This window comes from Ruditapes philippinarum, unplaced genomic scaffold, assembly GCF_026571515.1.
Source record: "Ruditapes philippinarum isolate M1 unplaced genomic scaffold, ASM2657151v2 ctg615_1_1_1_1, whole genome shotgun sequence".
In the NCBI taxonomy this organism is placed as follows: Eukaryota; Metazoa; Mollusca; class Bivalvia; order Venerida; family Veneridae; genus Ruditapes; species Ruditapes philippinarum.
Window position 1 is genome coordinate 235,601 of NW_026853829.1, and position 23,943 is coordinate 259,543.

Consider the following 23,943-nt stretch of genomic DNA (forward strand, 5'->3'; position numbering starts at 1 on the left):
CTGCCATTTTTATCATATACAACTTGCACTCACAAAGATAAGTGACCTCAACATGATTGTTCATATGGTAGCATACTGAAATTCGTTGTTAGCTAAAATAGAAACGTTTCTCACTGTTCCTGATCAAAAGAACATAACAGAACATAACTTTACTAACTCAAACAGTTTTCCAGTATCATATACAATGCAAACAAATATATCTAAATTCATGTAAGAAGTAGTACTTATTATAGACTGATATACATTGAAAAGAGAAAAAGAACAACCCCACAAAAAAAAAACAACAAAAAAACCCAAAAAACAAACAAACAATGTGTCTAAATACAACAGCAAAACAATTAGGTACTGCCATTTTAGACTGACAACACATTAGGTAAAAATGTTTTTCTTTCAATTCAATGCTTAAAAGCGTGTTTTAAAAGCGTGTTTCAAGTTTGCACTTGACAGTACCGTCCATGAACAGGCTCAATCAAACCGAGCCTGCAACATTCTCAATTTCGCCGCGTTGGTTTTTTTTAAGGGATTCTTATTTTCTCTATTGTATTGCCACATCAGCGATGTTTGTGCCGTGTGAAGGCTGTAAAAAATCGCCCCGTACATTCAATCAGAGATGTTATATTTCCGACCCCTTTAAGATCGTTCAGCACGACATTATTGTTGTGCTTGTGTTAATTTAGTTTTTTGTCTTTTCGGCTATTTTCTTGTTGGGTGGTTCCAGTATTTCTCACTTGAATACTGTTGAATCACCCTTAGGATATGTGGCCTGCTTTTTAAATTTGTCTTTTGACGTCTTATCTGTGATATGCAGTCTTCATAACCTCTGATCCCCTTTCATAATTCCATTTTATTTAGTTCAACCCATTGTTTTCTCGTTTAGGGCACAGACATTCTTTTTACTTGGGGACCATATGCCGCTTTTCATGGAATGGCACTAACGTGTCACATTGAAGGTTCCATGATGACCGCCATATGAACACATCTGCGGATGTTTCAAAATTCTACCAGTTCATGTTAAATGTTGAATTCTGCTTAAGCCGGTGCTAGGGGCGTGGACGGTAGTTTTCACTTGACAGTATCGTCCATGAACAGGCTCAATCAAACCGAGCCTGCAACATTTTCAATTTTGCCCTGTTGGGCTTTCTTTAGGGATTATTATTTTCTCTATTTTGCCATTTACCGGATACAACCATCATAAATCCTACGGTTTTCATTTACGATCTTATTACCATATAAATAGGATTGTTATAAAAACATTTAGTCTCCGACATATCAATAAATTAGATATCTTTTACTTTCTTTCAACTTGTTGTTGTCGATCCTCATCTGACCTTAACTGCAGAAGACTCCTCTCCATACCAGGTATTAAAGAATCTTGTTGAAATTTTGACAGACATATTTATAACACTAGGGACTGAATAAATAAGATTTTCAAATAACGTTGTGGACAGACATATCACGCAACTGTTTTTAGTAAAACTTGTACCTATTGTAATTGTAGGAAATGTATTACGCCTTTACCATCACTTCATCACTTAGTAAACAGTAAGAAGAAACCTAAACAAAAAAATCGAAATATTAAAAAAAAACAAAAAACCGGATCAAAAGAACATGGCTGTTCTTCCCTGTATGAGAAAGACAATGTTTATTTTCATACACAACCAGGTAAGATTGTAATACTATCTTACTTTAGATTATATTTAATTTATTTCAACATAAAATGGACATCTAGATGGTAATGGTATATTTTAGAGCATACACACAACTATTGGCAAACATGTATGAATAAAAAACAAAGCAATGCCAATCAACATTATATGTTAAGGATAACACAAAAGGAGTCGCTAGTACACTTATTTCCACTGTAGTCCTCTTACATACCAATGAACTTTCAGTGTTTGAACCATTATATCCCATGGATCCCATCGAATCAATTTATGCAAAACTGACCACTGTGAACTCTGTATGCATTTCTACATTATGCACAGATGCAAAAGTCTATTTATGACAGCTACATGCCAGCTACTGTGTCATTGATTCCAACATTCGGGAATGTATGTTAACGTAAGATTAAATCTTAAACATGGCTGTAAATGCTAGACAAAGTCGGGATTCGAACCTAATTTTATGTCAGAAATAGAATTTAGTTACAGAAATTTGGATTTTGGGGCAGCATTAAGGGTATGATATAGTTAAGCCAGTATTTAGCAGTTTTTCTCAAACAGTTACTTTTCATTCAGCTGAAAGTTCTATACTGTCGTGGCATTGACCCGAGCGAATTCAACATTTAATATGAAATAGTAAAAATCTAAAAAAAACCTACACCATTTTTGGCTTTCACAGGTCCAACATCTGGCGGAGTGTCGATAAAATTTCACAAGAGTGATCAGTACCAAAACATTTATGTTTTGGTACTGATCACTCTTGTGAAATTTTGAAATACTTCTGTATTGCCTAATTTCCACATCACTTTTCAACTTCAGTTTTCATGTTATACAGTTATTCAGTATACATAGTATTCATTATGTTTCATGGACAAGAGAAAAAATGATCTATTTTCGTTTTAGTAAATAACTTAAGTAATAGACAATGTAATAGTTCAAGTAAGAATAAAATATGTAAGATATTTTGAATAGTCAAACCTTCAAAATTGGATACGGTGCTGTTTTGATTTCTAACTGTCTGCATTTAATATATGACTTTGCAAAAGAGGAAAAAGCTATGACGAAGCGATGATTAAAACATTAAATACAAAATGATTTACTAGTATACAAAGTCCATGTACAAAAAAATCGTTATAATTAATAAATGACTCAGTATAAATCCCCCTAAAACTGGAATCTTCTTAAAACCGGATGTTTGGCCATGTCCGCAGACGGTCGAGTTATTACTGTTTATAGGGGAAGAAGTCCTCCGTTGCGTTGAAGAGTATACAGTTGACGTTGAAGTGCTTTCAAAATAGATTTCGTAACGACGACCAGTTTCATTTTTCGTACAAAAATCTTTTCTGCATGACCCAATACACACTAGGTTCGTCGCATCTTCCGTACACCCGTCACCACGGTACGTGATACTACATTGTCGATAAAACGAAGTCACCTCTTTTCTCGCTGAAAATGAGATTTTAAGATTTTTACAGTTCTCTTATAAGCAAAGCTTACATGGAAATAAAGTTAACAAGCTAAGCTAAAATGTAATGGGTATAAAGTGGGAATGTACATGTATACGGTTATTTTATAAAGTTAATGCGGAATGATTTTGGTCCTGCCATTAAAATATATGAAACATCAAATTGTACATGTTTTTTTTAAATCAAAACGTTGAAGGTCACCTCGTTACTCATAGCTAAAATCCCCATTTATATCTCATATTCGGACCTCGGCAAATGTTTTTTCCCAATCTAATCCCCCGGTACAAACAAACTTTCTGTTATAGCTTCATGGTGCACTACCAGTCACAATAGATTAGTCAACATGTTGCGCTTATTTTCGAAGGTTTTGAAATACATTACTTCACCCCAACTTAACATGAAAAAAATCAAAAAAAAAAACAACAAAAAAAACAAAAACAAAAAAAAAAAACAAAAAAAAAAAACGAATAAAATATAACTTTAACACATACACTTTTATCAAAGATAAACATAAAAACAGAAATACCTAAATTGTATGTTTCAGAGAAAGTACAATAACCATGAGTATCATTGCACGGGTATATATATCTCTTTCCAAGTTGTTCAGGCGAGGTCATACATCGGATATCATTCCGCTCTTTGTCTACATCGTATAGTTTATTGTATGAACACTGGTAGCAATCAAATGCTGAAATAAAAGATTTTCTGATATACCAGATGGACGTTTTCTGTTATGACAGACGAAGTTTTCTGTTTAGCCAGAAGAAAGTTTTCTATTATACAATATCAATGTTATATGTTATACCATGTAAAAAGATTTGTGACACAAAAAAACATTATATTATTCTATACGAAAGGTTCTTGTATACCATACACAAGTTTTCTGTGATACCAGATGAAATTTTTCTGTTATACCAAACAAATTTTCTGTTATACTAAACTATCTTATGGAAGTTTTCTGTTATTACAAAAATTGAAGTGTTATGTTATATCAGACAAAACTTTCAGTTAAAACATTCGAAATTTCCTGCAATGGCAAACGAAAGTTTTCTGAAAAAGCAGATACAAGTTTTCTGTTTACCAGAAGCTATTTTCATGTTATGGCAGATACAATTTTTTTGTTATAATATATAATATTTTTGTTATTTTTGTTATGAAAGACGAAAGATTTCTGTTAAAGCAAATGAATTTTCTGTAACAGCAGATGCAAGTTGTCTCCTATATCAGACAAAGTATTCTGTTACAACATATAAAAAGGTTTCACTTTTGAACACAATTTCTAGATAACAAATTGCAGTCGCAATAACATTTGAGAATATCAATCGTGGAAAAACCCTGGTGTTCGTCACATTTGCAATGCCAATTATGGTCAAATTATCATAAAATAATCACCCCTTGATCATCAAGAACAAAATTACTATCAAACACCCGTTTGCTATATAAAATATAAACATGGTATATAACTCCCCAAAGCGTATTCCCCCGACACGGTCAACATTTTGCTGTCGCATTTTTTTATAATAAGACATATTTTCATACTTAAACGTGTAAGCATAGCACAATAGAAATATGTTTCAGTAACCGTTAAAATATTGAGTCATATATCCTCATTTACAATAAATGAATTATGAAACTTGAAAAATCACCTTAAAACCCAGGTCGACATGTTTTGTGCCAAAGACATTTCCAAATCCACCACGAGTAAACTTACATTTAGCTGCTTGCCATTGGTAGGAACGTATTCAAAACAGGTAAAAACATTAAATTCAAGTTGAAATATGCTATTTGTGAACAATTTACGATCAAAATTATGCAGTTATAACTCAATTTTATCGATTTTTTGTGTACATGATTGCTACCATTAGGTCACGCGTATTAAATTAACCAATGAAAACTTACCATTTCATTTGACATCGTAATGGCGGAAATTAAAAAAAATGTATTGAAATTTAGTTAAAATGCGCGTACATGTAACATTTAATATGTGACAATCGTTATATAATAACTGGAATTCGATGTTATAACTTGTTTGTAATACTTTCTTACAAATGGCAAGCAGCTAAACGTACGTTCACTCACACAATGATTTATACAAAATTCTGGAAACAAAGTGATCCCTCGGAAGCATTAATTACAACAAAATAACATAAGAATTGCAGACTCGGTTTGATTGAGTCTGTACATGAGGGATAATGTATAAATGCAACATCCCTCATGCCCCCTAGCACCGGCTACAAAGTTCATGTACAGAAAATCGTTATTATTAATAAATGACTCAGTATAACCCCCCCCCCAAAAAAAAAAAAAAAAAAAAAAAAAAAAAAAACACAACAAAAAACAAAACAACAACAAAAAAAACAAACTGGAATCCTCTGAAAACTGGATTTTTGACCAAGTCCGCACAAGGTCAAGTTTCCAGATTTATCAATTACTGTTTATAGGGGAAGAAGTCCTTCGTGGCGTTGAAGAGAATACAGTTGAAGTTGAAGTGCTTCCAATATAGATTTCGTAACGTCGACCAGTTTCATGTTTTGTGCAAAATTCTCCTCTGCACGACCCAACACACGCTAGCTTGGTCGCATCTTCCGTACACCCGTTACCTCGGTTCGTGATACTACATTGTCGATAAAACGACGTCACCTCTTTTTTTTCTGAAAATGAGATTTTAAGATTTTTACAGTTCTCTTATAAGCAAAGCTTCCATGGAAATGGAATTAACGAGCTAAGCTAAAATGTAATTGGGATAAAATGGAATCGTACATGCATACGGTTATATTTATAAAGTTAATACGGAATGATTTTGGTCCTGCCAGTAAAATATATGAAACAAGAAATTGAACACTTTTTTTTAAATAAAGACGTTAAAGGTCACCATCTCGTGATTCATAGCTATAACACCCATTTCAAATCTCACACTGGAACTAGGCAAATGGGGGTATTTTCTAAGCTAATCGCCCGGTACAAGTTGTAGCTTCACGGTGCATCACGGTCACATAAGATTAGCCAATCTGTTGCGCTTACTTTCGAAGCTCTAACTATAAAAGCTTATTTGTACCCCCAGATTAGCTTGCAAACCCCCGAAATATTCTTAATCCTGGAGTAAGTTTATTGGCCAATTTTATTTTAATTTTGAAAGGATGTGCTTGCGTAAGCATCAACCTTGAGAATTGTAATAATCTTATTTAACAATTGAAAACTGCCTTTTGTAACATCTGTAGATTTTAAAATTTCATTTGGTGAAAACGTAATCTAAATGTTTAATCTGTGTAATCTGTGAAATAACATTCTGTTTATTTGTTTTCTTGAATTTATTTCAAAACAATCGTTGATACTTACTCTAAATATTGCTATAAAACATGGCAAAAACGACTACTAGGACGGTTGTAAAGATTTAAATGGTGTATGTACAGATAAAAGTCAAAATAACTTTACATTCTGCCAGAATGAATTATTTTCAATATTATATTCTGCTTAATATATACATCATCTTCCGATATCATTTCTTGGTCAATCACCGTTACAAAGTTAGACTTTTGAAATATAATATATATCTTCACCTCAACCTAACAATATAAAAAACACGAACAAAATAGAACTTTAACATACAATTTTATAAAAGATAAACATTAAAAAAAGAAATACCTAAATTGTATGTTTCTATGAAAGTACAATAACCATGAGTATCATTGCACGGGTACACATATTGTATTCCAAGTTGTTCAGGCGAGGTCATCGGATATCATTCAACTCTTTGTCTACATCTTGTAGTTTATCGTATGAACACTGGTAGCAATAAAATGCTGAAAAAAAGAACATTTACTGATATACCAGATGGACGACAGACGAAGTGTTCTGTTTAACCAGATGTAAGTTTTCTGTTATACAATATCAATGTTATATCATGTAAAATATTTCTTGTGAGACAAAAAAGCAATTTGTTGTACCAGACTAAAGGTTCTTGTATACCATACAAAAGTTTTATATTTTACCAGATGAAAGTTTTCTAAATATTGCTATAAAACATGGCAAAAACGACTACTAGGACGGTTGTAAAGATTTAAATGGTGTATGTACAGATAAAAGTCAAAATAACTTTACATTCTGCCAGAATGAATTATTTTCAATATTATATTCTGCTTAATATATACATCATCTTCCGATATCATTTCTTGGTCAATCACCGTTACAAAGTTAGACTTTTGAAATATAATATATATCTTCACCTCAACCTAACAATATAAAAAACACGAACAAAATAGAACTTTAACATACAATTTTATAAAAGATAAACATAAAAAAGAAATACCTAAATTGTATGTTTCTTTGAAAGTACAATAACCATGAGTATCATTGCACGGGTACACATATTGTATTCCAAGTTGTTCAGGCGAGGTCATACATCGGATATCATTCCACTCTTTGTCTACATCTTGTAGTTTATCGTATGAACACTGGTAGCAATAAAATGCTGAAAAAAGAACATTTACTGATATATCAGATGGACGACAGACGAAGTGTTCTGTTTAACCAGATGTAAGTTTTCTGTTATACATTATCAATGTTATACCATGTAAAATATTTCTTGTGAGACAAAAAAGCAATTTATTGTACTTGACTAAAGGTTCTTGTATACCATACAAAAGTTTTATATTTTACCAGATGAAAGTTTTCTGTTATACCAAACACGTTTTCTGTTATACTAAACTATCTTTCATTTTTACCAGATGGAAGTTTTCTATTATCATGATAATTCTTGCAAAAATAAAAGTGTTTTGTTATAGCAGACAAAAGTTTCAGTTAAAGCATTCGAAATTTCCTGCAATGGCAGACGAAATTTTTCTGAAAAAGCAGACGATCTTTTTCTGTTTACCAGATGAAATTTTTATGTTATACCCGATAAAATGTTTCTGTTATAATACTGTAGATGAAAGTTTATTGTTATAGCATTCGATATTTCTGTTACGACAAACGAAAGTTTTCTGTTAAAGCAAATGAAAGTTTTCTGTAATTGCAGATGAAAGTTGTTTGTTATACCAGATGAAAGATGTCTCCTATATCGGAAAGTATTCTATTACAACAGATAAATAGGGTTTTCTCGCCCCAGAACACATTTTCTAGATCACTAATTGTAATTGCAAAAACATTTGACAATACCAATCGCGGAAAAAAGTAATTTTAGTTGTAAGAAACCTACAATGATCCGCCCCATTTTAGTGACGATTCCCCTATTTCAAAATCATTATACCAACATATTCTTAATCATTTAAGGGTCAAAGCACTAGCCTAGTTGAGTTCATTGACTTCTAATCAGCTGTACACATTGTTATAAGACTTTTAAAGTGAATTTGTCTATAACGGAAAGTCGTTTATACCATGAATGATTTTTGATAGTATATAGTATTAGACATGATCACAAACCTCGTAAGAATCATACATGGAAGTTGATGGCAAGTGTGAAATATTCTAAAACAAAATATCTTGAGATAACGCAAATGATTTCATTTTAGAAAAAAAAAATATCTGGAAAACCGCCCTAGTAATATAGTTTTAATTACATCAAAGCAAATAAAGATACTTCAATACAAGCGGCGCAAGAGATTATCTTAAAACTTAAAACATCGACTGATTTGAAAAGGTGGTAAAGATGAATTACCACAACAAGCCAACTATCTTTGGTTGAACTAATTTTATATCGTGTGTCTTTGCAGTCAGCGATGTGAATGTGTTTTTGCAGTCAGTGGTGTGAATGTGTTTTTGCAGTCAGTGGTGTGAATGTGTTTTTGCAGTCAGTGGTGTGAATGTGTTTTTGCAGTCAGTGGTGTGAATGTGTTTTTGCAGTCAGTGGTGTGAATGTGTTTTTGCAGTCAGTGGTGTGAATGTGTTTTTGCAGTCAGTGGTGTGAATGGAGTTATCGTAAGAGGACTGTGAATTGGATTCTCTGCATTTCATAACTACAACAGTTGAAGAGAGTTTATCCCTGTTTTTTTATAGTATTTTAAACCCGAAGTAAGCCACATCTAGTCATAACTACTGTGTCGGTGCCATATGACAGAAAATGTGGTAGTGCAACGTAAAACGAAGTAAGTACAAATGTAGTAAGTCATTTAATTATTGTAGACGCTAGATTGAATTGAAGGTAAACATCGGTACGTTTAGCATGTCACGATCATGAACAGGGGTAGTTATGCGTCACTATAAAACTGTTGATTATTTTATCCAGATTTAAGACAAACATGCAATATGGTACTAAACAAATGTAATAAAAAACCCATGAAGGACAAAGCGAAGGACGTTGGTAAGGGTCAGTAAAAAACAGACCAGCCCCATCTCAATACAGACGATTGTTACTTCATATATGATGAGTCCCTCCCGCTTGAATTGTCCCAATTTGCAAAAAAATTGTTAAAGTCAGATAACTAAATATGCGTATCGTAATAAGTATAATTAGTTAATTGAATAAAAATTTATATAAATCTTACCTCTGGAGGTTCCAAGTATTGGCAATATAAACACTAACAACTGAAACTGCATTTTGAATTTGATTTAAAGTCATCTGTGTTAGATATGAAGTAGATAAAGGCGGCAAGTTTTTCCTTATTCCTGTTAGATAAACATACATACAAGAGTAGTCAAAACATTTCGTTTTATTTTTTGTAACTTGCACTTACAAAAGATAACAGAACTTTCTCTATCGGTTTAAAATTAGCAGAAATTTTGAGATTTATATTTAGCTGATGGATGAAATTGGTACTAATTACAATTTCAAAACAGAACATACCTTCTTCATTAACTCAATACCTTTTACATTAGAAAACATGAAATTCGTATAAGTAGTAACTATGTTTATTAAAAAAATTGACATATCCGATGAATACTAGTAGTAAAATTATTGTGTGCAACGAAGGTGAAGTTCTTATTTTTTTAATTAAATACTTGATAAACATTAGATTAAACTATAGATTAATGTCTCTGTAGATATGAAATACCTTATGATAACTGACTTTCCAACTGCTGCCTAGCCTGTTACAAAATCACTAATTCTTATTGTGATAGAAATCTGGGATATTATATAAGGGTCAATGTTCCCATACAGCATCTTGTAAAAATATCATATGTGATATTATAGAAACATTTGGTGTTTTTTTTCAGATACAGGACAATAATTTAAATGACATTTATTTTCTATACTTGGTGTTTTCCATTCTAATCCGTCTGAGTAGTTTACACACCTGATTGAAATAAAGATTTTGTAGAATGTTTGAAGGACATACAAATAACAATATAAATAAAAAAAAACAAGATAAAACTCGACATTTATTCAAATAATGTGGTAACATGTTGACAGCACACAGACTTATCATGCAACGTTTTTTGAAAAAACAAACAAAACAAAACAAAAACTATTTGTAAATATGACAAGGCTTTGGCAGCATACAATCAAAATTAGAAAACATTTTTTGAAGAAATGGAACGTAAAGAACATACATAGCCTTTTTCTTACATGAGTCAGACATACATATGAAATAGTAATAATATCTGACTTCATTGAACGCCACTTTTCCTTGTTGATCTTGTTTACAATATTTTACATTTTGCAGTATTAAGATTGTAAATTGATCAACTGATTCGATAACGCCATTCTATCACAGCAGATCAATTCCTGAGAATATTGTAGATATTGTGACGTGCATATTTATAACAAATAAATTCAAACTTATGATGTGGTAAACAGTAGAAAGTAGGAATACCTATAACACAACTTTAAGGGTATACATTTGTAATTGTAGGAAAATAGCTATGCTTTCAAATTGATCAAAAGAGAGAATTATTAGAGAGAAATGATAGAGAAAAAAGCAAACCAAACAAAATACATAAATAATATTCTGCTATACAGAAGAAGCCTGGATAATTACCTTTTGCAGTAAGAAGATTGTAAAGATTAACCAAAATCGATAACAATTAAGTTAATTGGTATCTAGCCTTTCACGTTCTAATAAAAGTTCTGTAAACCCAACATTGATTGAAATTAAAATGTTGTATGAACATTTGTTCTGCGCTGATGTTCCGTTGTCATGGTTATTAAAGTGCACAAAGCTCGTGATAGGAATAAAAGTTAACGATACAGATAAACTCACTTTTTGAAATAAATACTCAATTTTGATACATATCAACCAAGTTTGTTTTTATTAACTAAGTATAAAAAGACAGCAAATGTCCACGAACTTTTAAAACAAACATCATATTTAAAATTACGTAGTTAAAGACACACAGCAACTTCATGACAATCATGACTGAAATCGGTGATCGCATAAAATATAGTTTAACATTGTACATTAATGCGACGCCAAGGAATAATTGGTTTCCCAAGCGAGGCGGAATTTTTCAGTGACAATTGATTTGGAACAGTCTGTCCAATGGCCATTTGTCTTTTGCCGCTTAGATAAATAGCCGTTTCCTTGCAGAGAATCGTTCAAAATCATTATTAAATTACCGGTTAATTATACAGGAATTTGGTTAGATTGACCACTAAGATATTTCCAAAATGTGTTAAAATCTGCAAAAGAAACCAATCAAACAAACACAATCTCGTCAATGTTTTGTTATATCAATATTTCTATCGTTTGATAGGCAACACCTTTATAATCATTGGTATGTGTACCGGAAACGAACGGTTCTTAAGGAATTTATAGCTTTTATACGCTTTTATACAAAACTGCGCTTGGGCTTTAACAAATTCAGGACCGAGATATGCTGATGATTTGATTGAATAGACTATGTTATGTCCTTAGATTTGCCGCACATATTTGTTATACGTCGCTAAAGGATAAATCACGAGATACTGTATGTTAAAATATGATAAACAAGATCATCAAGGAAAGGTGGCGTTCAATGAACGCAGCCCCCATCCGACCCAGTAACAAGAGTCAGTGGCAAGGAGCCCAGGAGGACCCCAAACAAAAACAGGACAGGGCACAAGGCAGAGCACGGGCATGCAAACCACTAAATAATTAGTAACTGATAAAGAACTAAAAGAAAACAAATAAATGATTGAATATAAGGCCCATAAAGTCAAAAGGCACAGGGGAAAGTTTTAATTTGATTATCGCCCTTGTTTGTATGTAAACATGGCTCCAAAGTGAATTGTTCCACAACCATCATTTTTGTAAAGAAATATTTTTTTACAAATATCCAAATGATACATTATCATTGTTAAATCGATATTTAAAATGTCCCGTCGTAGACCAATTCACTTAGTATTGCATATCCAAATACAGCAGATTAATGGAAGTTTGTGTTTTTGCAAGCTTTAGATACTAGTATATCAACAAAACAGCAATATTTAAGAATAACGTTGCTTCTTTCACTTTTATTTTAGATTTTTCTTTTACATATGAATTTTTTTCTGTTTATCTTTATCCGAAATGTATTTGGTAGTGAGTTCCTGTTTCATTTCTGTTGCAAAAGTTACCCCTGCATGAACCTGAGCAGGTCACGTGATCCCAGTCTTGAATACATTTGTTACCTTGAGAGGTACCGCAACTTCGGAAGTAACTCGTGACTACCTTTCTATCTGAAGAATACAAAAGCAATACAGAGTTTAGTTGGTTTACTCCCTTGCAGCTTGTATTAATATAAAAGCCGTTATTAGAGTTAATAAGTATATATTTGAATAAAATCGAACATACTTTATGATAAGAAAGTTTATATAATTATCCATTCTTTTCCAATAATGATTAATTTTAAAAGCTAATTTCATCCGCTCTTGAGCAGCATAGTTCTCGTGTTTGTAAACTTAGAGGAGCTTGAACTATCGACCCCTAGAATGAGAGTTAGTCACAATTCATTAACAAAAATAACTAGATAAGAAATCAAAGATATTGATCGAGAACAGAAACTTTGCTTCAGTTAGTGCAACAACGTTGTATATTAGGCGGACATCTTTCTTAAATAGTATTGTCTATTCAGTTATAATTACATACAGTGAAAACATCTACATCGACCCCAAGTCTAAAATTATATGGCTAATGGTATTCTGAGTATGAAAATATCTATAAAGCCAAGAAAAAAATCTCTTAAACTGTCAGATTTTTCTTTTTATTAGAACGTTAGTCCATAAAGAAGGAAGATTTGGTCTTGATTAAATGTATTGTATCTGATTTATATACATATATGGTAGACTTCTCCCGTCAACATATATTTTCATTAGCAGATGTTTCCGGACAATTAATGTTATCATTGTATAAATGGAAGGTCCATGATTGCGAATATATTAATGCACCTAGTTTATTATTGATCAATGATGTCATAAAGGTTTGCTGAACGCAAACTTCTATAGGCAAACTTTTGTCAGTCAACGATTTATAAAAAAAAAATTGATTAAATATACATTGTGCAACAAATACACATTATCTCCTGATAGGGTGTGAAACACTTACTTGTGTCGTACATTTCTTGATATGTACAATAACTTGTAGAGTTACAGACTACATGGGCACTTGCCCCTAACGATGCAGGATCATCCATACATGCTTTCTGATTCCAGAACTCGTTTACATTGTACAGCTTCTCATATGAACATTTATAACACGTAAACGATGCTAAAATAGAAACAACAATAAATCTGCAGAACAAAAAAACATATCTCGAGAATATAAGATTTGTGTTCAATGCCGCACAACATTGTATTACTAAGTGATTTTGTACAAGTTTAATGATACACGATGTAGGGTATGTAAGAATCACATGGTTTTCTCCCTCACGTGGTCATTTAATGAATCTCCTCAGCCATCGTTAAGGAGAGCGTGCCCCACAAAACTCAGCCTCCATACCCGACATTATCCAACCCCATTGGAAAGAGGCACTTAAGCTTCAACCAGTAGGGCAGCCACATAATAGCGGAATAGGATGGACTATGTGGACGATGTATGGAGATGTCAAGAAACAAACCTCAATTCAGACTATTTTTTATTGGCAAATCAGCTATTATACACATTTGATATGAGGTTTACCGTTGCTTAAAAAATTATTTATCAGAAAAAATGCATATTTTTATTGGCATGAATTAGTGGAATATAAAGAAATGTATTGTCAAATAAAGAACTTACCTCCCGACGCTCCAAGTATGGGTAATATCAACAATAATAACTGAAACTGCATTTTGAAAATAAACTGTGTTCTTCTGTATTTGATATTATAAGTTGTTGACGTCAAGTTTTCCTTATTCCTTTCTGATAAGATGCATGTATTATGAAGTCATACGTTCAAATCATTTCGTTTTATCTTATGAAACTTGCACTTAGAAAAGATAAGAGCAAGTTCAGTATAGTGCAATAAAAATTGTCGCAAAATGTTGGCCATATTAGAATTCGTTGTTAGTCGGTGGGTGAAAATAAATACGTAAATCCTTCACATAATGAACAGAACATATTTTTATCAACTTAAACATTTTTCAGTAAAATTAGTATAGAATATGTGTGGTTACAATTGTAATATTAAGAAAACAAGATATGTTTGTAAAACATGTATGCCCCCTATCAGCAGCCAATTAGTCATGTGATAAGGTTATTATGCATGACTTCTGACCCAGTGATCAAACAATTAATAAGGTTTATAAAGTATCTACTGGTCATGACCTTGACCTTTGACCTCTTGACCCAAAACTCAATAGGGGTCATCTGCTGGTCACGACCAATCATCATACAAAGTTTGAAGTTCCTAGGCCTAGGCATTTTTAGTAAATTGATCAGAAACCGTTTTTACCTACAAGGTCAATGTGACCTTGACCTTTGACCCCTTGACCCCAAAATCAATAGGGGTCATCTGCTGGTCATGACCAATCACCATGCCTAGGTTTGAAGTTCCTAGGCCTAAGGTTCTCTTATTATTGATCAGAAAACCGGTTTAACATACAAGGTCAATGTGACCTTGACCTTTGACCCCAAAATCAATAGGGGTCATCTGCTGGTCATGACCAATCACCATGCTAAGTTTGAAGTTCCTAGGCCGAAGCGTTCTTTAGTTATTGATCAGAAAACCGTTTTTACTTACAAGGTCATTGTGACCTGGACCTTTGACCCCTTAATCCCAAAATCAATAGGAGTAATCTGTGGTCATGACAAATCACCATACCAAGTTTGAAGTTCCTAGGCCTAAGTGTTCTTGAGTTATTGATCAGAAAACCGTTTTTACTTAAAAGGTCAATGTGACCTTGACCTTTGACCCCTTCACCTAAAATTCAATAGGGGTCATCTGCTGGTCATGACCAATCATCACACAAAGGTTGAAGTTCCTAGGCCTAAGCGTTTTTAGTTAATTGATCGGAAACCGTTTTTTACCTACAAGGTCAATGTGACCTTGACCTTTGACCTCTTGACCCCAAAATCAATAGGTCATCTGCTGGTCATGACCAATCACCATACCAAGTTTTGAAGTTCCTAGGCATAAGGGTTCTTAAGTTATTGATCGGAAAGCATTTTTACCTACAAGGTCAATGTGACCTTGCCCTTTAACCCCTTAACCCCAAAATCAATAGGGGTCATCTGCTGGTCATGACCAATCACCATACCAAGTTTGAAGTTCCTAGGCCTAAGGGTTCTTTGGGTATTGATCGGAAACCTGTTTTTACCTAAGAGGTCAATGTGACCTTGACCTTTGACCCCTTGACCCCAAAATCAATAGGGGCATCTACTGATCATGTCCAATCACCATCTCAAGTTTGAAGTCCCTAGGGCCTAAGGTTCTTTCATTATTGATCGGAAAACCGTTTTTACCTACAAGGTCAATGTGACCTTGACCTTTGACCCCTTAACCCAAAAATCAATAGGGGTCATCTGATTGGTCATAACCAATCACCATACCAAGTTTGAAGTTCCTAGGCCTTAAGGTTCTTTAGTTATTGATTGGAAACCGTTTTTACCTACAAGGTCAATGTGACCTTGACCTTTGACCCCTTGACCCAAAATCAATAGGGGTCATCTACTGATCTTGACCAATCACCATACCAAGTTTGAAGTTCCTAGGCCTTAAGGTTCTTTAGTTATTGATCGGAAACCGTTTTTGCTTTCAAGGTCAATGTGACCTTGACCTTTGACCCCTTGACCCCAAAATCAATAGGGGTCATCTACTGATCATGACCAATCACCATACCAAGTTTGAAGTTCCTAGGCCTTAAGGTTCTTTAGTTATTGATCGGAAACCGTTTTTGCTTACAAGGTCAATGTGACCTTGACCTTTTACCCCTTGACCCCAAAATCAATAGGGGTCATCTACTGATCATGACCAATCTCCATACCAAGTTTGAAGTTCCTAGGCCTTAAGGTTCTTTAGTTATTGATTGGAAACCGTTTTTGCTTTCAAGGTCAATGTGACCTTGACCTTTGACCCCTTGACCCAAAAATCAATAGGGGTCATGTACTGGTCATGACCAATCACCATACCAAGTTTGAAGTTCCAAGGCCTTAAGGTTCTTTAGTTATTGATCGGAAACCGTTTTTGCTTTCAAGGTCAATGTGACCTTGACCTTTGACCCCTTGACCCCAAAATCAATAGGGGTCATCTACTGGTCATGACCAATCACCATACCAAGTGTGAAGTTCCTAGGCCTAAGGGTTCTTTAGTTATCACTCGGAAACCATTTGGTCTACGGACCGACGGACCGACAGACCGACGGACCGACAAGTGCAAAGCAATATACCCCCTTTTCTTCGAAATGGGGGCATAATTATCAATGATGACATACTACCAGATAAACTACAGCACACATTCAATATTGCTATGTGCAAGAAAAAACATCATTAACAACAACAAAAACAACAACACAAATTACTTTTCTAGTTTGTCTAAGAATGTGTCGCTAAACTCTAGTTGCAAATTACTTCTCTCGCGTACTTTTACCTTTCGATGATACTCTAAGATGCATACTAAAATGTATCAGTATAAAGATTAATCTAAGTAATTATCAATAAATTGTGCGTGAGTTTTCATAGCAATGCCTTGAGTAAATGTGACCAGACCGTCCTGACTGTGTTTTCGATGTATTTTGTAAGTTTTAGTCATTGCCACGCACTTTGAACTTTATGGTTGGCATACTGTGTTGTCATTGGTTGATAGTTATTTTCTTTTATCACGTGCTAATTCGCGGGGTTTACAGTGCGGCCAACGTTTTTCTGTGTAATAGTTGAGCTTGTTGTCTTAGGAAACTTTTGAAAGTTTATCTTATTTTTTATTGGTAATATATCTTGGTATGTATACTTTGTATTAGTTGTATTACATGAGCTTCTGTTGAAATGAGTATTACATTCGTTTCTTTGTTTTCGGCGACATTTTAGACGTTTATGTAATATTGCATATTTTGTGTACATGAAATTGAAATGGCATAATCTGGTGAATTAACTATTGCTACTGTCATATATATTTCTTTTGTGCACAATACTTATTTTTAACTCACAGACTAAACAGCACACACTGGAGAGAGAATGTAATGAATGTTATGTTGCAGAATGTGATTGGTACCATTTACTGGTGAGTTAACATGTTGTGGTTTTGTTTGTACTGTGTTTATGTTGATAACAGGTTCGACATGTGATTGATATGTATTAGAATTTGTGACATTTATGAATGGTTAAGTATTAATGTATTTTGGCCACTAGCGTGTGATGAATTCATTGTCTTAATGATACTCTGATGATCTTGTTAAAATGTTGCTAATGTAATATGTATTTGTAATTCATTATTTTAATTATATAGTAATTGGTTGATGAACTGTATTTTTCAGGTCACTTGTTGTAACTGCAAGTAGTGTCATCTGTTTAGGTGTCATCAATCATTTGTAATTATTTGTGACAGACGATGTAAATAAAGATGAGAACTTGAGAAGAGAACCCAACATCTTGGTTTTTTTATTCAGTAGTTGTTTACGTAAAAGCCGAGTAGTAACATAAAGATAAAATCAAATGTTATACAAATGATATCTGAATTTAAAATGAAATAGCTCTGCACAAGAAAAACCAATGTCCTCGTTATATCGATTCCAAATGGTGACCACTATACAGAATTGCAAAATCATTTTCATTTGTCATATACAACTACATTAAAAAACCCTCAGTTCATTCATTTTGATTACTATCTACACATATACAAGCTATTTGTTTTAATTTCTTGATGTTTTTTATTCCACATTTCTTTACACATATAGGAAAAACAATATGAATATGGAAAGGCGGCATTTTAATTCATTTAACCAACAACATTACCTGCTTCTGAAAAATCTTGCTGGAGCAGAAATCCGGTAAAAGTGGAATAAATGGTGGGATCGCCATAAATGGCATCGTCAGCAGCAACATTTTGCACAGCGATATCATCACCTTGCTTAAGCTGAATAACTAAGGCCTGACTTCCTTGGTCATGTCGGCCATCTGTACCACGTGCATACACTGATGCCTTGATCGCTCCATTTACGATCAACTCGCACCAAACTTCACGATCGTTGTCAGCTAGGACAGATGTATAGAACACATAGAGACCAGGCACCGGTGCAGTGAACACGCCATGATGAGGATTGTAACCGTTTCCAACATTTGTTTCCACGTGGTCGAACACTATGTTTTGATGGGCACCTACATGAAGTGCACGTTTTGTAAGACCAGCCGTAAATGCAACAGTCACCTCATTTTCTGCTCTGCGGATTCTATCTCCTGCAAAATAAAATTATAATTGACAATAAGTCTAAAATCACGATATCAAAAAATGAGAACAACGATTATCATCACAGACCGAAGCTTTTTAATAGAATTAAAAGATAAATGAGAAATGATAACTGGGTATTCCTTTTTTCGTTTTAATTCTTTTTTTACATGTTATGCTTTCTGAGATAATCCCAAGTTGGCTTTATTAACGCACACTTACAATCGAACTCTTATTCTTTAATGTATATGTAAAATGTTTTCGTGGATACAAACATTTGCGGATATGTATCTACCGCGAAAAGCGCTAACTTACAAAGCGCGAAATAATTTCTAGTAATTCAGAAAGTGTTTTTAAAAGAAAAGCATTTAAAATCTTGGACAGGTGAAGAAAAGAAAAAATCAAAACAGCTACTTTAGGTACCTGAATTACCCGATGATGCCAGAATCACATTCTTTGCATTTGCATGTTTTTCGTCTTTTTGTGTTTGAGAACTCGTGTCCCAATTATTTTCTTGAAACTTCATACGTCTCGTCAGTTGAGAAATCAGTCGATCTTGTTGAATGCCTTTCTTCCTTAAATATGAGATCTCATCTTTTTGTCCGGAAAGCTGTTTTTGTAGGTCATCTATTTCTTGCCTATGTAATTTATCCTGGGCTCTTGAAATTATCCTCAAGAAACACTTAAGCTTCAGAAAACCTTTTAAAATTATTTAACTCGTCCGTGGGTTTACTTTATAGTCTGAAAAGGGAAAGGGCCCAAAAAAGTTTAAACCTCCAAAACAGCACAAATTACAACAAACAAAAAGGGAATGAAAGAGATACATTTTTGTTTTTCTTTATGTAACAAAATTATCTTATCTTTCCCGAAATGAAAAACCAAACCCGGACGGACTTTAGTAAAAATTTAGGTCGTTTTGTGATGGGTGAAAAAGGGGAAACACTTTTTTTAAAATTTAAATTGTCTAAAATTTATTGAGTAAATCGATAAAAAAAAACCCGGGAAAACCCTTTCCCGACTTCATTTAAATGGATGTATTCTGTATAAGCTTCAAATTAAAAAAATACTATTTAAAACTTTTGTGTTTTACCTTTTTTCGTGTTGTATGATATGGTATGATTGAAATAATGTCAATTTCATCCATTAAAATCTCTATTTATCGAACTAGCTTGCAGTTTGTGCAAACATAAGTATGCTCAATATTCTTACTCTTAATATGTATGTACTATTGTTTGTCTTCAGTTGTTCGATACATATAAGCATTGGGTATGTAATACTTATGTTATATGTTCTAAGTCAGCTATAGTATTGAATGTATCTTGATAAATGTTTCACGCGTGAACTTTGCTTGTTTTCAATTTGTTTAAGTATGTAATATTTAGAAGTGCTATAACAAAAGTTTACAAGAAAAGCATTGATGCAAAGCATCAAAGGGCGACGCCAAAAGAATTTGATCCAGGTTTGCACCTAAATACTTAACAAAAGATGTGTACTTTATAGCAGTACCATTTCATGTGACCTGGAGGCTTGGCCCAGTTTATGTTGAAACTTAAACCAAAAAGAATAGACTCTGTCTTGCCAAGATGCAAAGACAATTTATAGTCAATAAACCAATCTTAAGATTTACTTTACCAGATACAAGGATACCTGAGTCATCATCACAGGCACAAGTATCACACCTGGGAAGAAAAAATATGACCAGATTAATAAAAAATCTGTGTTCATCTTTAAAGTGTCAAAAACCAAAAAAAATATGTAAATAATGACCCCCTTTAAAAATATACTATTAACTTTAAGTATATTTTTAAAGGGGGTCATCATTTACATTTTTTTTTTTTTGGTTTGTGACACTTTTAAGATGAACACAGGTTTTTTTTATCAATCTGGTAATATTTTTTCTTCCCAGGTCTGATACTTGTGCCTGTGCATATAATAAAAGCTTATTGCTTAGGGTTGCAGACATGTCATTGACATATATTAGACATAAAAGAGGACCTAAAATGAACATCAGGGGGACACCATAGATATTCAGAGAGAACGAGTACCAGCCACATTCACCAGCTGCTATCAGAGATAAGACTTGAACCATGCAAGAATGTCATTACATATGGCAGATGCTTGAAGTTCCATGAAGAAGAAGAAAAAAGAACTTCTTCATGTGCAGTATAGTGTGATCAACTGTACCAAATGCTTTTTGTAGATTTAAAAGTATCACGCAATACTGCCTTTGTCCATTTCAAATTAAATGCAATCTATTAAATGAATCAAACATGTGTCAGTTGAAAAACCACTTCTAAACCCTGACTAAAACTGCCTGACCATGACTCGAACCCATGACTTTCAGAAGACCAACTGAGCTATCCGGCCGGCTACACATTTTCTCTTTATTAATGAAACAGTTCTAAACCTAAACCTTTTTCCCCACTATATTGATTCATGTACTTGAATTTCTGATGTTTACAGAGCATAGTAAATTAAACTAATGGTTATTTGCAGTAACAGGATTAGAAAAACTTTCAGCTTGACCAGAACTCAAACCTGTGACCCACAGAATAATGTACCGCGGCTGTAGCGATTGAGCTATCTGGCCGCTTACACATTTTCTCCCCTAAATAGTGAACAGTTCTAAACCGTGACAGATATATAGATTTTCAAATTAACAGATAATTAATTCTTAATTAATAAATAAGAAAAAAAAACCTTACATACTCATAGTCTTTATATAATTAAAATAACAATTTATATAATTATTATTGTATACTTATTTTTACTAAAAAGGGCTAAGACAGTTATTGAATGTGCCATTATTTATAACAGGTCAATTTGAAAGTGAATATAACTGTGCTTATACATGTACAATATCTATGATAAGAAATGTTATGAAGGCTGATTTGTATTTTACATCAAGGACACCGGGCGAAAACATGAAAATGCAACAAACGAACCACTTTGTGGTAGATTTTATTTTCATGTTTTCATCTGGCGCCCGGTTACTTTTTGTACTTTGTTGGTTTTATGTGGCACAAATCCACCACTATAAAATTTAGTGTACAAATTTATTCAAGGACTAGTAACAATTATCTACTATCTAATGTAAAGTCTGTTGTCGGGTTGACTCAGGAGACCTGGAGGTTGAGACCGGTGTCCCTCCATTACAAATAGATAAGTCAGAAGCTGTCCTTTTCAAACTATGCACATGTTAGAAAAAAATTAGAATAACTATTCAGAACATGATTTTTTGAGGCTTTATCAATTATATTGCTTGATCCGAGTTTCAGGACATTTTCAATCAATACATGTATTATCATTTATAACTTTAAATGAAAGTCTCATCCCTTTAATAATAATGACATAACTGCAACTCTTTAAATTCAGAAATATTATAAGTCTCATCATACCAATATACTAAGATATAAATGTATGCACATAACATTAATAATTCCAAGTTTCTATTAAATAAATATGAAATATATTGGGTATATAAAGCCAGTAAAAGTATATATATATATCAATATTCACTCATCAGGGCCTCTATGCTTTTGATGACCTTACAACTGGTAAATTTTATAAAACAAAAATTGTAAGTAATACCTAAGATAGACGGAAAAGAACAAATAATTTAGTAAACATGAGTTACTTCCCCTTGAAATAAAGAAAACATGAAACCCAAAAGAACACCCTAAACATCAAAATTAAGAAATGTTGCAGGCTCATTTTAATTATGCCATGCAAATTAATGGTAAAGAATTCATAAAAAAGTAGATGGCCATGTGACAGCAGTAATTGCAGAAAATCGGATAGCTGTCAACATCCGGATACTGGTACACTTTGTAAAAACAACCATTCTGATCAACAGATAAACGTAATATGGATAAAATCAATAGGATAATCGTTTACAACAGTCCATTACCTATCCTAATACTCATTTGCAGGTGAACTTTCTTCTTGTAGGAAAGTTTTAAAAATATATAAATGAATGAGCATCAATGTAGACCACAACGATATTCGAAATCCGGGTTTTAGTATTGTCAATAAAACAAAGGGACAAGCTGTTAATCAGAGCCTGCAATTTCGTGAAAATTATATCACAATGCACATGCTTTTTATATAAAGTTATTAAATACAAATATAACAACATATTTGTTTACTTGATTTTTACGAATCAAAATAAATATAATTAACACAACATGAAATTAACTGCTAATAATAACAGCTCCTTCCATAGGCAAAAATAAAAAGCATTCCATATAAGACGACGCCGCTCACCGGCGTCGCCAATAAACTTCACGAATCCCTCTTGTATATACATGTACGAGGGGTTATCCAAAAATTCGTGGACTTTTTAAATATCTTTTGAACGTCGACGTGTATTATAATGAAAATTTATCAGCATACATTGTAGAATATTATCAATACATTTTGAAAGGAACAGTTAATTGTGTCAATAAATAATGATTTTATATTGCTTTTAAATAAGCACATACACAGCACCCGGCGCACGGTAGAAAAGCACAGTAAGTCATCGTATATTTCTTGCTAAAAAAACAAAAAATAACGTAGAAAACCCGCTGAACATCGCACTTTTCTTCTATGATGTCATTTAAGTAATTCTTTAAAATAATGGACGTCATTTCCGTTTATTTTTGTTGATATCGCTAGAAACGCCAGACGCCTTTATTGTTTACAACGGGAAAATGACGGACACGCGGTAATTAGAAAATCGCACGATCATAAACAATCATAAATTTTTGTTGTAATTTGGAAATGACACCTACAAAAACATTTAATAAAAATCAGCAGACGAACAGAGAAAAGAAAATTTCACGATCATTAGTGTTAAAGTGGCATAAAAAATTTAGTGATGGACATTACTTTGAGAAGCAGTAACCGTCATTGACTGCGTAACGTTGAAGCACAAGTTGTACGTTGATATCATGACGTTGACGTCAATAACTTTTTGGAGTGCGCCGCTGTCGCCGACATGTGTTTATGTAAAGTTAAATATTGTTGTAATGTAAGAAGCTACTCTCATGAATTTTTCTGTGTTTATTTCTTATTAATTCTTCTAAACAGTGTAAGAATTTCAAATTAATATCTCAAATATATTTTACGCAACAAAGAAAGTCCACGAATTT

The 23,943-nt window shown here is 33.2% G+C and overlaps 3 protein-coding genes and 1 long non-coding RNA gene across 5 annotated transcripts; 1 reads left to right on the forward strand and 3 right to left on the reverse strand.

Moving 5' to 3' along the window:
* Positions 1–1,681: 1,681 nt before the first annotated feature.
* LOC132738101 (uncharacterized) lies at positions 1,682–9,739 on the reverse strand. 2 transcript variants are annotated; one of them, XM_060725536.1, is made up of 5 exons: positions 9,607–9,739; positions 7,434–7,595; positions 5,560–5,778; positions 3,654–3,815; positions 1,682–3,107 (listed from the first exon to the last, which is right to left on the reverse strand). In XM_060725536.1, exons 1-5 carry the CDS (start codon positions 9,656–9,658, stop codon positions 2,761–2,763), a joined length of 942 nt encoding a protein of 313 aa, XP_060581519.1. In that variant the 5' UTR covers positions 9,659–9,739; the 3' UTR covers positions 1,682–2,760. The 2 variants fall into 2 exon arrangements, with proteins under 2 accessions (XP_060581519.1, XP_060581520.1); XM_060725537.1 differs by lacking the exons at positions 7,434–7,595; positions 9,607–9,739 and adding an exon at positions 6,770–6,923.
* Positions 9,740–12,479: 2,740 nt separating this feature from the next.
* On the reverse strand, positions 12,480–14,391 carry LOC132738088 (uncharacterized). Its single transcript, XM_060725518.1, has 3 exons — positions 14,233–14,391; positions 13,564–13,725; positions 12,480–12,698 (listed from the first exon to the last, which is right to left on the reverse strand). Exons 1-3 carry the CDS (start codon positions 14,282–14,284, stop codon positions 12,541–12,543), a joined length of 372 nt encoding a protein of 123 aa, XP_060581501.1. The 5' UTR covers positions 14,285–14,391; the 3' UTR covers positions 12,480–12,540.
* A 2,209-nt stretch (positions 14,392–16,600) lies between these two features.
* LOC132738090 (uncharacterized) lies at positions 16,601–18,006 on the forward strand. The gene is made up of 3 exons (XR_009626818.1): positions 16,601–17,367; positions 17,576–17,647; positions 17,901–18,006. It is a non-coding gene; the product is annotated as an uncharacterized LOC132738090 (long non-coding RNA).
* A 135-nt stretch (positions 18,007–18,141) lies between these two features.
* Positions 18,142–19,457, reverse strand: LOC132738089 (complement C1q-like protein 4). The gene is made up of 2 exons (XM_060725519.1): positions 19,232–19,457; positions 18,142–18,819 (listed from the first exon to the last, which is right to left on the reverse strand). The coding sequence occupies exons 1-2, from the start codon at positions 19,332–19,334 to the stop codon at positions 18,362–18,364; spliced, it is 561 nt and encodes a 186-aa protein (XP_060581502.1). The 5' UTR covers positions 19,335–19,457; the 3' UTR covers positions 18,142–18,361.
* Between the last annotated feature and the right edge of the window lie 4,486 nt (positions 19,458–23,943).